The sequence below is a fragment of the Tasmannia lanceolata genome, unplaced genomic scaffold, assembly GCF_043159265.1.
Source record: "Tasmannia lanceolata isolate RefF3 unplaced genomic scaffold, GAP_Taslan_0.1 ptg000007l, whole genome shotgun sequence".
In the NCBI taxonomy this organism is placed as follows: domain Eukaryota; kingdom Viridiplantae; phylum Streptophyta; class Magnoliopsida; order Canellales; family Winteraceae; genus Tasmannia; species Tasmannia lanceolata.
The window spans coordinates 5,657,268-5,674,407 of record NW_027518684.1 but is presented as its reverse complement, the minus strand read 5'-3'; the positions used below and the strand labels follow the sequence as shown (position 1 = coordinate 5,674,407).

At 37.5% G+C, this 17,140-nt stretch overlaps 1 protein-coding gene across 12 annotated transcripts in view; it reads left to right on the top strand.

Moving 5' to 3' along the window:
- LOC143881587 (lysine-ketoglutarate reductase/saccharopine dehydrogenase bifunctional enzyme) overlaps window positions 1-17,140 on the top strand; it is a 37,766-nt gene that overhangs the window by 1,663 nt on the left and 18,963 nt on the right. For 2 of the 12 annotated variants that reach the window (XM_077384756.1, XM_077384752.1), the window contains exons 1-11: window positions 1,978-2,135; window positions 2,502-2,658; window positions 2,756-2,860; window positions 3,864-4,124; window positions 4,237-4,323; window positions 4,424-4,553; window positions 5,070-5,243; window positions 9,835-9,917; window positions 11,584-11,703; window positions 12,246-12,321; window positions 14,390-14,561. In XM_077384756.1, the coding sequence (XP_077240871.1) occupies window positions 1,993-2,135; window positions 2,502-2,658; window positions 2,756-2,860; window positions 3,864-4,124; window positions 4,237-4,323; window positions 4,424-4,553; window positions 5,070-5,243; window positions 9,835-9,917; window positions 11,584-11,703; window positions 12,246-12,321; window positions 14,390-14,561 (1,508 nt within the window). In that variant the 5' untranslated portion in view covers window positions 1,978-1,992. The other 10 variants (XM_077384754.1, XM_077384753.1, XM_077384755.1 and 7 more) reach the window with 10 other exon arrangements.

The window sequence follows — 17,140 nt, the reverse complement described above, 5'->3', positions numbered from 1 at the left end:
CATCCATGCATTTCTGATTTTGTCCATTTGTTTGTTGATCACATGAATAGAATCATAGCATTCATCACAATATTGTCTGTAATGGACGTAGAAGAAAGAAGCTCTGTTTGCTGGTTTGGTTGGGTTCCAAAGAGGGGGCGGAGCGGGGATTTTGTCCCCAAAGGATGCGGGGAGGGGAAGGGGAAGGGGATTAGATATTCCCCGCGGGGGAGGGGAGGGGGATTCCCCACCATCCCCGCAGAGGGGAAGGGGAAGGGGACCCCAACATCCGGCCCCGACCCGCCCGTTGCCACCCCTACATCCAGAGGCATACGTACGGAGTATTGTGAATAAGAGTATAGCCTTACCGAATAAATGGGTTGCCTTGTTTATTGCACTTACAAATCAGTAGTGCCGCATGGTTGTGGCCACTAAATACTGGGTTGTGATGTCACATGTGAGCAGTGAATCTGCGTTATTGGTCGTAATGGGACTTTAGGGATAGGAATAGCAAACGGGGATTTATTAGCTTAATAGGACATGGAGAGAGAGAGAGAGATTTGATTTGATTTGATTTGATTTGATTTGATTTGTTTTGTTTTGTTTGTATGACGAGAGAGATGTGATGTATTCAATTGAGAGAAAGGTACTTTTTTTTAATTATGCGTTCAATTGAGAGAGACTTACCAAACAAAAGAGGAGAATCTTATGGGGAAGGTAGGAGGTAAATGGATTCAATTAGAGAAAGAGCCACTTTGATGATGTATTCAATTAATAGAGAGAGACACTTTGATGATGTATTCAATTAAGAGAGAGAGACACTTTGATGATGTATTCAATTAAGAGAGAGAGAGAGAGGAGAATCTATGGGGTATGATCGTAGTTAGCAAAATGTGATTCGTAGGGGTGTTCATTATTCGGTTATAACCGAATAACCGAACATAATTGGTTTGGTCGGTTCGGTTTCGGTTATCACAAAAAAAAAATTGGTTAACCGAATAACCAAAATTATGATAAAAACCATTATTTTTTCAAAAAAAAGTGCTATATGAACACTCCATAGGATGATCGAAACCGTCCATTTGATTGATCACAATTTAATTAGGTTGTGCTCAAAAAATCATTTCGTTAGGATGATCCTAGCTCTTTGATCTAAACCGAGATTTTGCTTTTTTCCCTCTTTTCTCCCACTATTTGGTTTCGGTTATTTTTAATCAGTTCGGTTTCGGTTCAGTTTTTAGAAATTTCGGTTCAGTTTCAGTTATTGAAATTTGATAACCGAAATTATTTCGGCTATCAAATTTCTATCTATTCGGTTCGGTTATAACCCGAACGAACACCCCTAGTGATTCGGCCAAAAAAAAAACGGGACGTCAAAAGTTTGAGTTTAATACAGTATTGATTCAAAAAAACGTAGTAAAAAAACGGAAACACAAGAAAATGAGTTTAGAATTTTGTCAATTACAAAAAAAATTGGTAGTAAAATTGTAAATTTGGCAAAAAAAAAACATGTTTAAAATGCAAAATGTTTGCCTAAATAAACGAAGTTTTATTCGTTGTAAAAGTTATAAACGGCGCACCAATAAAACTTGTTTTTTTTTTAAAAAGAAAAAAAAGAAAAAAAGTAGTTTTGCTAACCATGGGTATGATGAGAGGAAAATGAATTCAAAGGGGTTGAACCTGTAGCTCAATTATTTGAGGCTTCTTATGTCAACTTGAGGTCTCATGTTCGATCCTAGCTCACCTTTAAAAAAAGAAAGAAAATGAATTCAATTGGCCATGTTTGTTAGAGAGATTTGGGAGGGCAGTATTGAGATGGGGTGTGAAAGTGGCTAAAAATAAAGAAAAGGTTGATAGTGAGTTTTTGCTAATCTTTCTCGTAGATTCGTTTTGATCTAGTTTTTCTATTTTTAATGAAGGTTAGGAACGCAAAGTAATCGCAAAAACAAGGTCATCACTCACCTCTTTCACTCTCTCATGTTTTTTGTCGCATTTTTTCATATTTTATAACCTATGATTGAGGGGCACCCGTCGCTTTGTGCTTTTTTTACGTTGACGTCCGGCCTCTGTATATTTAAAGACGCGTCATTATCATCGTTACAGAGAATTGAAAAGGTCCCGATAGGAAGATCAGAGAAAGGGTGTGGGATAGATAAGTACGAGGATTCTTTATTCCCCTTCTTTCCAAGTCTTTATTAATAATATTTCAGGCTCTTAAGTCCTAACTCCCACCCCCTCTCTCTCAATTCATGGTTTTGATTGTATAGGAGATTTTGCCATTCGGATTGTTCAAGAGGGCGACTTCTTCTCTAAAAATTTCAGAAATTCCATAATTACGGTTGTAGGTTTACATATCTCGCTTTTAGTATCTGAATGTTTGAGCCTACGATTGTTTCGTCGCCTGTTTTTCTCATTTTGATTCACTTCATATTCACATTGTTTGATGTTTTATAGTTGTTCAAGTTGTAGGATTTTTTTTTTATTCGTTTCAAGTTTAATTTCCTAGGGAATGTTGGAATTAGGTCTGAGGATCATTTCCTTTCTCGTCTCCTTGCTTTAATGGCGCGTGTCATCACCTCTCCGACACATTTTCCGACCGATTTCTCGATATTTTCTCGCCGAAACGTTCGTACAACCCCTTTTTACCGTACCTGTTCCTCTCAATTTCGCTCCGAAAAGGCAATCTCCCTCTCTATCTTCTTTCTATATCCGTCTACTTCTTCTTATTCGATCCAATAACCTTAATCTATGATATTCGATCGTTATCTATGACCAGATCTCTCGATCTCGATCTCTATCTACGATCATACGGCAACCGATCCGCGGTACAAACTCCCAAGCTACAATGGAGAAACAGTCGATTTCAGAAGAAAAGATGCTTGTAGGTTTTTTTTTTTTGACGTATGGATTATTCTTCAAGTTATAATTTTGAGATTTTGATCAGGTGCAGGTGTTTGTACCATACTTTCATAAGGGGTTTTTTTTTTCGACGTATGGATAAATTTTCTGAATGATTAAAATTTAAGGTATCATTTCTAATATCAGAAATTCGAGTCTTGTAACATAAGATTTTATTGCTCCGAATTGGTTCCGTTACATCCAAAAGCTGTTTCTGCATTTTTTTTTGTAGGTTGAACTCAAACTCATCATTTCTATATTAGAAAATATGAGATTTATGAGTGGAATTTTATTTGAATGCATCGATTAATGCATGAGGCGATAAAACATGTAAACTGATTCATAACGTCAAAGTTTCTATTTCTACCATGCTGTAACTATGAATCAATTTCCCTCGAGCGGTGGAGAGTAAAAACTAGAACCAATTATCAGATTTAGTTTGAGACTCTTCTTTGTTCTGAGTACTGAGTTTTGTTCAACTCTGCAAGGAAACATAACAAATTCTCAACTCAACTCAACAAAGCCTTTGTCCCAAACTAGTTGGGGTCGGCGAAATGAATCCTTTTGAAAAATTTCATGAAGAATGTGAAAGGAATCTACTCGGCTCTAATCATGGCTCTAGTTGGGTTCTTCTACATGGATCATTTTCTTCCATTTTATCCTATCCAAGGTCATGTTCTCTGTTATGTTCCTAGCTATCAAGTCTTTCCTCACTGTTTCTACCCAAGTTGTTTTCGGTCTGCCCCTACCTCTTTTTACTCCCCAAGAAAACATAGCAAATAGCTAGTAAAAAAAATGTTTGCTCCCTTGTATATTTCGACAAATTCAATTTGTATGTAGTTGCTTTCTAGGGATTCCCTCTTTCTGAATCTTCTTAATTGCCATTTCCTCAATTGCAGTCCTACTCTCACTTCATGCTATTATGTTATGTCCAGAAGCTAGCATGTATTTGATCATATTCTAAGCCGCATAGTATTCACTGGCAGGGTCTCACCACCATGCTGGGAAATGGAGTTGTTGGTATCCTTTCAGAATCTTCTAACTTGTGGGAAAGGAGAGCTCCTCTGACCCCGTCACATTGTGCTCGTCTTCTACACAGCGGGAAGGGTAAAAGTGGAGTGGAGCGCATAATTGTACAGCCATCCACAAAGCGTATTCATCATGATGCTGAGTATGAGGATGTTGGTTGCGAAATATCAGATGATCTTTCCCAATGTGGTCTCATCTTGGGGATTAAACAACCCAAGGTGCTAAGATCTGTTCCTTGGAATGTTAATACATTATAATTTGCATCTAATTCTTTTTCACAAAACCTGCAATACTTGGGGACTTTGAGATAGCTTATTGTTGTGCATGCAGTTTGAAATGATTCTCCCTGATAGGGCTTATTCCTTTTTCTCCCATACCCACAAGGCACAGAGAGAAAACATGCCATTGTTAGATAAGGTTCTCCCTTAGCAATTTACTCATATCCTTTCTTATGCAGGCTCTGAATGATGGTCATTGTAATTATAAATGTGGTTTTATGATTTTCTTCAATATGCAGATCCTTGCTGAAAGGGTGTCTTTATATGACTATGAGCTTATTGTCCGTGAGGATGGGAAGAGATTGCTTGCATTTGGAAAATATGCTGGTAGAGCTGGACTAATAGACTTCTTACGCGGTCTAGGAAAACGTACAAGTCTCAGATACTCCAATTTGTTATCTATGGATTATTGTTTTACTGCTTTTGTCAGTCTTGCATGGTGAAACATTTGTTTATTTGATGGCTCTCCATGTACAAAACTTTCTTTATATAGTTGGATGTGACTATCGTCATGATTTTATTAGAATTGCTGAATCTTAAGGAATATTTTATTTATAACCATTGAAGCGTTCTGTTCTCTTTTCCAGTCACAAACGGTATAACATGTAATGCAACCATTTCAGTAATATCATTCTCTCCGGTTACAGGTTGAATTTGACTGTTTTTATTTTATTTTATTGGAGAACAACCTGTTGTTTAAGAAAATTGACCAGGAGTCTCTCGTCTTTTAGTACCATCTTATGTAAAATTTGATAGAGTAAATGTGATCAATCTATTTCACTAGTCTCAGCCTTCTCCTGAAATCTGGCAACCCCTTTTTGTTGGATGTGCAAAGCATGGTAGCATGTGAGATTGTTGTTTGACTATCTTTTCTCTAAATTTCAGGATATTTGAATCTTGGATATTCAACACCTTTCCTCTCATTGGGGGCATCTTATATGTACACTTCTTTGGCGGCTGCAAAGGCTGCAGTTATTGCCGTGGGTGAAGAAATAGCTACATTGGGACTGCCAGCCGGAATTTCTCCTCTAGTCTTTGTATTCACTGGTTCCGGGAACGGTATCACAATCCTGTTGAAACTGTTAAAGCATTTTAATCATTCTGTTTTTTATTCTAGTCCCAAGAAGGTTGAGTTCTATCATGCATTTATTGAAGTTCTGTTACAAATGACTAAGTTCTTCGTCATAATGCAGAAATTGCTTTTTCACTTCTGATTTTTTATTTTTTTCTTCTAAACTTTTGAGCTATCCCTATTTATGTGGAGTCCATTATTGGCATGGATAATCTAATAGTATTTTGCTCGCAGAAAACACTTATAAGCAGGGGCGGAGCCAGGAATTTACCATTTGGGGGGGGGGGGGGGTTTGGTGGCGGGGTGCATGGCTCCGCAATGACTTGAAAAATTCCTTTTATGATGTGCGACTGCATCCGGTGCAGTTATGCATATATGTAATGGAATTCCTCCCATGAAAATCCAGTCATGTGGAGTTGGTTTTTAGACTGTGTGCACTATGGAGTTCATTTCAAAGTTTGAGTATATTTAGGTCCTTCCATGGCCTAAATACGGGTTACCAATCCCCCCTCTACTTAAATTGTTTATCATTTACCAATCCCCCCTTAATGAATGAAAGATTGGGAAAGGATGAGAATATTGGTTAACTAGAAGATGAATAGTGAATAGGGAAGAGAGAGAGAGAGAGAGAGAGAGAGAGAGAGAGAGAGAGAGAGAGAGAGAGAGAGATCAATAGTTGAAAAGCACAAAGCTAAAGAGAAAGAATAGATCTAAATACTTGAGACCAAGTGAAATAAGGGGATAGTATGCTAGCATCACACTAACAAAACCCTAGGTATCACACCAGCAGATCAAAGCCTAACATCTTGGAGTAGAAGGCTCCACACACATGATTTTGCAAAGGGTTGTAAATTTTTCTTCATTCACAAAGTCTATTTTTTTAATGGGCCTCAACTTGTCCCATGTGAACTCACCTTGTCCTATATGCTTAACCAGCTGTTACAATTCTCAGAAGGCTGTCGGTAGCCTTTTTTTTGGTATGTATGCTGGGATCGAACCTGCGACCTCAAGTTTGATAAACAAAGCCTCAACCGTTGAGCTACAGGCCCAATCCCAGCAGCCTTTGATAGCTGGTTAAAGCATATGGGACAAGTTGAGTCGTGCCTATTATCAAAACATAGTCATGACTTTATCATTTCCCTATGTATGTATGTATGTATACATACTTCTCCATGACAACTCCTAGACTTGGACTCCTAAATAACTTAAAACACTTCTATAAAAAGCCCTAACTTCTAGCAACCTTAATAAGACTAGCAATCAAACAAATCATATACCATGTGGGCCACATTACTGACACTTCTCAAGGGCTAACGACTATATGGGTCCCATCTTAGTATTGAACTCTAATCAAATGCTTGGGATTGACTATTCTGTCCTCTCTTCTTATTCTTGTTGTATGTTATAATTTGTTCCCTATTAGCATTAGTCGATCTTATGATTTTATCTTTGTCCCGTAATTTTTCTGTCTTCATTATATTTATAAATGGTCGAAGCATAGAACAAGAAGATGTAATTGCCTTGGTTTGAAAAACCAGAGTGGTATTATAGTCTTTGTACCATGTAACCCTACTTTGGGCTCTGTATATACATCATATTCATGAGGGGAGCTCCCTAGTGGAGACTCACCACCTTCTCCATTCACTTTTCTTCTTCTTTATTCTTCTTTCCTTATCCACATTCCAACATGGTATCAGAGCAAAGATCCTGAGGAAGGAAGAAAGGAAGAGTCTCATTCACGCCACCCTCCATTCCAACTCTCTTTTGGGTTTCCGTAGACCCAAAACCCTAACCTTCATTTCTCTCCATCTATCTCGCACTCCAGATCCTTACAATCTGTCTCAGTCCATCGTTTATCTCTCTCTTTCACTCTATCCCTCTCTCTCCTATTTCTCTCTTCCGTCAAACCCCATTACGGCAACCCTCCCATGCCGTAAATCTCTCAACTCATTGCGTATACCCCTCCCTGGGGATTTCTCTCATCCTCCCCCAAACCCTATTTTCTCTCATCCCATACGGCTTTGCCGTAACACCCCCCACCCCCCCCCCCCCCCTTTCCAACACACACACACACACACACGCATTGCCGTAGAACCCCATCTGGCCCTTCTCATTGCCGTAAAACCCCTCTCGTCTCCTTACCTATTACACGCCCCCCTCCTAAATCCATATAGCTTTGCCGTATACCCTATCTCCATCCATCCAAATTTCCATAATTCTTTATCCTCCCATCCTCCACCTATTCCTCCATACTTTCTCGTCACCATCCCATTGGAGGAAGAAACCTTCTTCCCAAATCCCTTTTGATACCCAAACCCTAAATCTCCATCCCAAACCCCAAATCCTTTATCCCAAACCCTAACCCCGTCTTGTGAGTCCCTAAACCCCAACCCTTTTGTAAATCCATCCATCCATCCAAAGAAAAAAACAACAAAAACAACAAAAAGATCCCCTTTTATATATTCTTTTCCTTCTTTTATCCATCCATCACTCCCTTTCTTGTTCTTTTTTTGTTCTAAATCCTTAAATCCCTTTCTTTTCTAAACCTTAGTCCCTTGTTGAGTTCTTTCTTGTTTCCTACCCCCTTTATGGGTTATATCCTCCCATTCTTTATGCTTTGAAACCCCCTCCCCTTCCACTCCATCCTAATCTTTTTTCTCTCTCTCTCTCTCTCTATATATATATATATATGTTCATTGCGTTTTATGGCGTTCAGGTTGATATCAAAGGTGCACACGGAATGTTTGATGAAATGTCTGTGAGAGGTGTTCTACCTTGACGGTCTCGTTTCTGCTGTAAGTTGAAGGCCTTAGGCCTCATGTAGTCCCATGGTTGGAGTGTTGTGTTGTTGTCGTCTCCGGGCTGATGTAGTATCGCCCTCTAATTGGTAGTTTGTTGGTCGGTCGGTTGCTTCTTTGCATTGTTAGTTGTTTTCTTCCACTTGGTGATGTTGGTGGACTTGCTTTACGAGTCCTGTTTGTTGGTTCTTCTACACTTGTGTAGTTGCCTTGCATAGTTTTACGCATTCATTGTGGTTTGCGTTGCAATCCACCTTGTCATTGTCTGAGGCTATATGCCCTGTCGTTAGCATTGCTCTCAACCTTGTCTCTCCCTAGGCGACGTGCCGTCCACAGTCATTGGTTGGTTGTCTCTCCAGGCGATGCGCTGTCTGTCGTCGTCGGTTGGTTGTCGTGCGCTCCTTTGTTGAGCGCCTTGTTCGTTGGTTGTTGGCTTCGATCACCTTTCTAGTGGTTGTAGTTCTTCTTCTATTGGCGATGTGCTATTCGGTTGATCTCTTCCCGTGTTGCTTTGCCATTGTTTGTTGTGCGCACCTTTGGTGTCTTACTTTGTCCATGGATCGTTTCTGTTTCCGTGCTCGGACGCCTCCTCGATCATTGTTGATATGCAGATTAGTTGGCCGTTGCTCTGATTCAGGGGGAGACTTTGTGGTGATCACTATCGCGGTATTGTTGATGGAGGGGGGGAGTCGTTTTTTGGAGATGTTGTTCTTCTGGCTGTTGATCACGCCATTGTACTCATTGTGGCCATTGTCCTTTTTTTGTTATGTTTTTCATTATGTATTCTCTACACCAGCTTGAGGGGGAATGTTAGTACCAAGCTGGCGTGTCTATGATGGGATTATTGTTTTTTGTTGTTGTATGGGTATTATAGTGTTTGTTATTCAAGGGTATTGTAGTTTTCTTTGTAACAAATTTGAGTGTGGAGTTGTATGGTATATACACTCCATCTTGAGGGGCGGTGTTGAAGAGTATTTTGGTCATTATATATTGTTGAGGGGTATTATAGTCTTTGTACCATGTAATCCTACTTTGGGCTCTATATGTGCATCATATTCATGAGGGGAGCTCATTAGTGGAGACTCACCACCTTCTCCATTCACTCTTGTTCTTCTTCTTCCTTCTTCTTTCCTTGTCCACATTCTAACAATATCTATGTTATGGATTTGCACACAACTGACACCAGGCATAAAGAAACCCATTTCCATTAACATCTCATGATTGCAGTTAACATATTATTTGATCAGTTGTGTCCTCAGAATCTACTTATTCAGGTCATGCTTATTTAATAACTGAAGTACAGTTTAATCTCGAATATACTAATCATGATAATTTTAAACCCTCCACGGTATGCTTGGGCCATAATATGATAACATTACAGTTGATTATTCAATTAACTGTTAACACCATGGATGTATTGTCGATGTTGAATTTAGTTTATCCGTGTGAATATGTTGTCTTGATCTGATTTAACCTTATAAATTTTCATGTTGAATTGTTTATACTTATGAGAGAACTCCTATTCTGGGGATCAATTGGAATTGTTTCTAAAAGAATAGCAATTTTCCTATATCTTGGTTTTGGCTTTGTGCTGTTAAAAATTTAACCAATGAAACTCAAACTATATTCCATGCGTCTGGACTCTGGACAATCGTTTCTTCTCATGTTTATTTCCTTCGTTTGCCGAGTTTATAACTAGGCATTAGGTCCACAACTTTTGACACGGTTTCAATCATATGTCTCTTCAATATATAATATCTTTTATTCGTTTATCTTACAGTTTCTGAGGGCGCTCAAGAGATATTTAAGCTATTGCCTCATAGCTTTGTGCAGCCTTCCAAACTTCCAGAACTTTTTGGAATGGTAATTATTAATTTTCTTTCATATCATTTCTTTTATTTATAAGTAATGCCTATTTAGTGGTATGCCATTTCATGATGCAGCCATCAAAAGGTTTATAAAGCGAACATTTGTGTCACATTGAAACTTTATAGTTATACCAAAGGTCTTAAAAGGATGAATCATGGTGCCTAGGGACTAAAATCCTACATGCTCAACTTGACATTATGCCACAAAAATAAAGTCTCATCACTGGCTACAATAGGAAAATCATAACTAGAAAAAAATAGGAAGATCTGTGGTAGTTTCAGCAACAGCATTACAGCCACCTCTCTCAACTCTTACCAACAATCCTCCTCGTAGTAATTTCATGAAAAACATAATGAGATGGGTAAAATATCACATGAAAATTCAATTGTTTTGCAAGACGGCTGACAAAAAGAAGATTGGAGGGGAGATAAGAAACATTCAAAACACTAGAAAGCGAAAAAGAAGATACTGGGATGATTCCCACTCCCATGATAAGAGTGGAGGAACCATCAACTAAGCAAACCCAAGCAGATGTGGAAGGTGAAGAACACAGAAACTCAGAGACTCACTGATCATGAGAGCTGTCATCCCTGAGTCAATGACTTAATGAGAAGGAGGGAAGAGGAAGTTGAAGCAAAGGTAGATGAGGACTAAGTGTCTAGAAGCTCAACAAATGTAGAGGAGGGTCCCATTGGATCGATGATATGAGTATAAGAGTGCAACTTAGCACAAATAATCTCCTTCATCTCAGCCTTCAAGGAGCTAAGCGAGTCAAATGATGCAGCGGATGCAACAGAGGATGACTCAATGGCAACTGTGTGAGCAGCCACACGAGTAGGAGTAGAGGAGCAATCTGAAGGGCAAACTGAAGTCCCGTCATGAAATCCATTATAAATCCATTTCACATGTTGAGGAAATTAGTATTTAATTTGTCTTTTTTAAATGGATTTATAATAGATTTTTTATATTGAAAATTGGTGTTTTTCTTTGGGGGCACAACTTGCCCAATAGTGTTCTAGGGTTTTGCAAACCCTAGGGGATTAACTCCTTGCTGTTCTCTTTCTTTTGATTTGTGTTAATCTCATTTTGATTATTACCTGGCGTTCGGATTGAGGGTGTTACAGATCTAATTGATTGCATTCCAGATCTAACATCTCTCCAACCTGTCAGTGTAGAGTACATTGTCATTCATGGTGCAACTTCTCTTATTGACTTCTTGACAATGCCATGTCTAATGGGTAAATACCATGTTTGTAAATTTCCTTCCTTTGTAAAAAATTTCTTGAAAATATGATCAGGCTTTCCTCTTGGGATTCTTTTGATCATTTTTAAATAAAGCAGATGATTTTGTTTATAGTGTCAAATACTATCTGAATAACTTTTTATTTTTGAGTAATAGAAGCTTGTAATAAATTTGTTTTTGTCTTTCATTGCTATGAAATTATATTTCCATCACATTTATTTGTTGCTGTATTTTTTTAATGGTTTTGGTTGCTGTATTTTCTTGTTTCCTTAATTGACTTGACTATTTTAACAGAGGTGTATTCTTTGTCCTTCATATGTCAGTGTTCAGCTATTTGTGTTTCTAACAACATAGTTTTCTAAAACTTTTTCTAATTGTAATATGAAAATTTCATCCAATGATTTATTTTCATTGTAGGTTGGGGATCTTGCTCAACATTCACGGGCATCGAAAAGAGTCTTCCAAGTATATGGTTGTGTTGTGACTTGTCAAGACATGGTTGCTCCTAAGGATGATCCTACAAGAAGTTTTGATAAAGTATTTCATCTATTTTTTCTATGTTGGCTTGTATTTTCATTAAATTGATTTAGTTGACTATCACTATTCAATCTCGATGCTAAAATTGTATTCTAATTGGAAAAAAGTGTTCATTGTTTAGTTGCTGTTTTGAACAAGACAAATGATATTCTATCTTGCATTGCCTTATAGCATCTTTCAAAATGCATCATATGGATTTGTTTAGGATGCACCGAGTGTACACCTGAATTGTGATTTGAGCACAATTTAGGGTTTGTGATTGTGAATATTTTTTCTTTGTTATCTTTCAAAGCTTGGTTTGCATGCTTCAGTTTGTGGAAGGTGTTAATACATGTATTCTCCAACATCACATATTACAGGGGTAGCGTAAGTCATTTTCCATTATATTATTGGCTGTAATGTTGAGGATTGTTATGCCTCCCACTCTTAACCCTAGTATTGAGGTTATTAATTGGCATTCACACTTGCTAAGAATCTATGCATTCTCCACATGCATGGTAAACTAACTCTAATAAAATTTATGTTTATCTATTCTTTTGCAGGCTGATTATTATGCACATCCAGAACACTACAGCCCTATTTTCCATGAAAGAATAGCACCATATGCATCTGTAATTGGTATGTGATAATGTGATTTTGTTGTGGATATCTTTCCACTCTACAAATATATGTAGTGTCATGTTTAGTATTTCTTTGTTGTAATTAGTAGACGAGTTAATTGAGACTATAATTGGTAGTATACTTAGGAATATTTTCACAATGGCTTGAGTTGCAATGACAGGGAATTTAAGAATATCTTCACATGTCCTCTCCGTGCATACATATGTGCTGGAATTTAATGCATACGTAGACATTGCTGGGGGGTTTCAGTCATTTTACGTGGATATTCAATATGGATGTCAATTTATGATTTTATGTGCACGGATAGGATATTTGATTTGAGATAGATGACCCAAATTGACGAGGAGTTACCTGCCTTGTGTAAGGCGACAATTCACCTAATTGAGGATTTCTTTAAGCTTTTCAAAATTATTCCACGACATGTATCTTTCCACATGTGCTAAAGACTATTGCCTATAGCCTAGATGTATACGATTGATCGCTATTTTCGTTACCGTCCACAAAAGTTAGTTTCGTAGGTGATCCTTATGCTCTTAGCAACCCTTCACATTGTTACGAGGTTGAAATTCAGTAGTTGCTACTATGGCATGTTTAACTCTATGGCTATGATTGATATGGTCATTTTGAGAATTTTTAGGGAACTTTAAAATGTTGGAGAACAACTGTGTTCGGGAAAGATCTCGTGATATTGCACAATGATTCATGGAGATAGGATTTTCATGCTTCCTTAATCGTTATCCATCAGGACGTGTTATTGATTAATTGATCAAAAGATTAGCAAAATATTTTTAAAGGGAAATGATATCAGCACAACTAGGTTTTGTTATAGACGCTCATGTATCTTGTATTTTAGTATTTAAAGAGCTGTCAAAAGCTCATTACATTTCCCAAAAAGCACTTACAAGCTCTTTAAATACTAAAAGACAAGATACATGAGCATCTTTAACAAAATATAGTTGTGCTGATATCATATCCCTTTTTAAAATGTATTTAGATAGTTAAATATACTTTTTTGTAGGTAAGTTGGGATTGAACCTATGACCTCAATTTTGAGATACAAAGCTTCAACTAATCGAGCTAAAGTCCCCGCCCCATTATTAAATATACTTATTTATAGAAAAACAGAGTTTGTGAAATATCTATTTACTCCATAAGTTGATAACTGCAGGCTACGATGAATGTCTCTAAGCTACAACCTTGCATGATATTGGAGCTAATTCACTTAGATGTATTTCCTACAGGTCGAGTACAAGCTATGTGAACTCGGGATGCTTCCGCGTTAGTGTGATGGAATTTTGATACAGTGCTCTTGGTATTGAGAAAGCAATTTGATCGCTTAGGTGTCCCTCTTGTGTCTCTATAGGCGAGATTGAATCTAGAATGTTAGATGGGAGAAATCTTGGAGTTGATTTAGTGTTATTTGATGAACCAATTTGTGTGTGTTGGGGGGGGGGGGGGTAATCAATGTATTAATGGAATAATAACAATCCTATAAATAAATAGAATATGGTGCTTCTTTATTCATTACTGTGAAATTGTAATTACTTGGAAAGGTTACTTTATTGATTTCTATGTGTAGAGATTTTAGGGGTATGATTAAAATCATTGATAATTCTAATTAAATTAGAATAAGAAAGGTTGCTTTATAATTCCAACGTTGGTTAGAATAGGGAATGGTAGATGCACTTTATAAGTATCCATCTAAGTTTCTCTCCCATGATTGGTGTCCAAACTCTAAGAATCTCTCTCCTCCTTGTTCCCTTATATCTTATCTAGAGATCTAGCTTTGATCTTGGTTTTTCATCATTATCTGACCTGGGATCTATCGTTTTCTTGGAGATTTTCGTGGATGATAGGTGTATGTTGAAGATATGTTACTGGATTTTTTTATATTTTTTTTGCAAGTTTGTCTGTTTCCATCGAGTTACTTATCTAGTTCATGTTCGGTAGGATATTATGCTTGTAAAGTATTTCTAGAACCATATATGAACCTCCCTGACTGAAATATGTGATTCTTTTATGTAACTTTTACTGACATGTGTAAAAAAAATTTGTTATGTTGTAGTTAATTGCATGTATTGGGAGAAAAGATTTCCACGATTGCTTAGCACTAAGCAGTTGCATGAACTGAAGGGAAAAGGAAGTCCACTAGTTGGAATTTCTGATATAACTTGTGATATTGGAGGTTCAATGGAGTTTATCAACCAAACGACTACACTGGAGAAGCCTTTCTTCAGGTATTATCTTAATGTTTCTTATTTTAACAAATTCATCTTATTAAAGCATGACCATGCATGATGAAGGTGCTCTTTGTTAATGTTATTGTTGTTTTTATCAGTTTGTTGTATTGATGCCCGGTTACATGAAATATTTCATCATTTTAAAATTTTGATTCACGAGGTTTACTTATTATTTTGGAAATACTTCAGTAATTCGTGTTTGGGATGGATGATTCACAAGTATCTGAGAATATTTTTATATAAGTTCCGTTTAAAACTTGAAATTTTTGAGTTTCAAATACACTCCTTTGGAATTATCAAAATGATAAAGACACTCCTTAAAAAAAAATCACCTAGATAGGAAGTGAGTTGGAAGTGCGTTTCCACTAAATTTGGGAAGCAAGAAGAATTTAGCTTCCAAAACGGGCTTCCAGCACTTCTGGGGAGCTTTTCCGGTTACTATGATCCTAACTCTTGAGAGTGATTCTGGGATAGAATCTAACATCAATAAATGACTAGAAAGCCCACACAGTAAAACTATAAATCCCTAGAACTTAACCCTGTAATGCCCAAGGAGTGTATTTGAAGCTAAAAAAAACTCATGTTAAGTTTCATATGGAATTTATATAAAAGTTTCTCAAAAACTAATCCTAACCCTTAAAGGTGATTTTGGTATAGAATCTAACATCAATAAATAACTAGAAAGCCCGACCCTAAAACTTCTAAACGTGATCATCCATGAAGTCCGTTTTAACTTGTAATCCTAACCTACATGTGTACTTCCTCAAACTATTGTGATCCTATCGCTTCCTATACAATTTTTGTTCACTTCCATTGCTTGTGTTCCTATACAGTTTATGCTCACTTCCATGGTGCTTTCCACACACTTCCTCATTGTGTTTCCCATCACTTCGTTAGTTCTTCCCATTTCTCGCATCTACTCTTTCTTATAGCCCTCACTTCTTGCTTCCACTTCCTGCATCGCTTCTCTCGATCACTTCCCACTCTGACAACTATGATCTTGTTCTGTTGACAAATACATTCTCCTTGAAGGTCAATTGAAAGTTGGCATGTATCTCATTGTAGGTTAGGTTATGATATTTCGGTGCGTTGAAGACAGGAAATCAATCATAATTAACATAATTCTCATGAATATTGTTGTATACTTGAAGCTTATATGCGTTGGATCTCTCACTGGTTATGCAAAATAAAGAAATGAAAAGACTCATGTTGACCTCAAAGAAAGTGGTAGCATTACACTCTTATGTCCTTTCTAGAGAGGCTTAAATATACTAAAAAATGCCTTGCTTTTTTTTTATCAACCCTTTTAAGTCCATTTTAGTTTGTTGTAGAACTTGATATACGAGGTTGGTTGGTCAAAGAAAACAACATACTCTGTTGATGTTTCAATAAGGAGCCTCATGCGGAACATGTGACAAATGAATTTTAATATGCTTGTAAAGTGGTTGGAAAATTTTGATGAGGTCCTATGTTGAGTAACATATTGGGAAGAACTAGAATTTTCTAATTTACTTCCTACAAAGTAAGTTAATCATAACTTTTCTAATTATTTTATGTCTATATGGAAAATGATTCATTTCATATAAGAGTGGCAAAGTTTATGGCCGGCTGCCAACCTGACGCCAACCCTCCTCCTTTATCCTGGCTTGGGACTGGCTATGAGTTATGGAGAGCTGAAGTAAATGCTAAGTTAGAGTTACGGAGAACTGCTTTGGAATCCAAAGGTTTTAGACTGAGTCAGACTGAGACAAAATATATGGAATGCAACTTTAGGAATGTAAGGAGGCGGGGCGAGGATGTAGTAAATATGATTGGACAGGAGGTACCTAAGAGGGATATATTTCGCTATCTTGGTTCAATTCTACATCAGGAAGGAGGGATTGAAGAGGATGTTAACCATAGAATATGAGCAGGTTGGTTGAAGTTGAAGCTTGCCTCAGGAGTTATGTGCGACCGTAAAATCCCTACCAAGTTGAAGGGAAAGCTTTATAAGACAGATGTGAGACCAGCCATGCTGTACGGCTCAGAATGTTGGGCCACCAAGAAGCAGCATGTGCATAAGGTGAGTGTAGCGGAGATGCGAATGCTTAGATGGATGTGCGGCCACACAAGGTTAGATAGAATTAAAAAAGAAGACATTCGTAAAAGGTGGGGGTGGCACCAATTGAGGAGAAGATGAGAGAGCACCGCTTAAGATGGTTTGGACATATCCAACGTAGGCCTTTGGATGCTACGGTGAGAAGAGGCGACTCGTGCCAAATTGATGGAGTAAAAAGAGGTAGGGGCAGACCGAAAACAAGTTGGGTAGAAATAGTGAGGAAAGACTTGATAGCTAGGAACATAACAGAGAACTTGACCTTGGATAGGATAGAATGGAAGAAAATGATCCACGTAGAAGAACCCAACTAGAGCCAGGATTAGGGCCGGGTAGATTCCTTCTTCATGAAATTTTTCTAAAGGATTCATTTAGCCGACCCCAACTAGTTTGGGACAAAGGCTTTGTTGTGTTGAGTTGAGTTGAGTTTATTATATGGAAAATGATCATTAATCTTCAAGCATAACAAAATAAGTTGCTT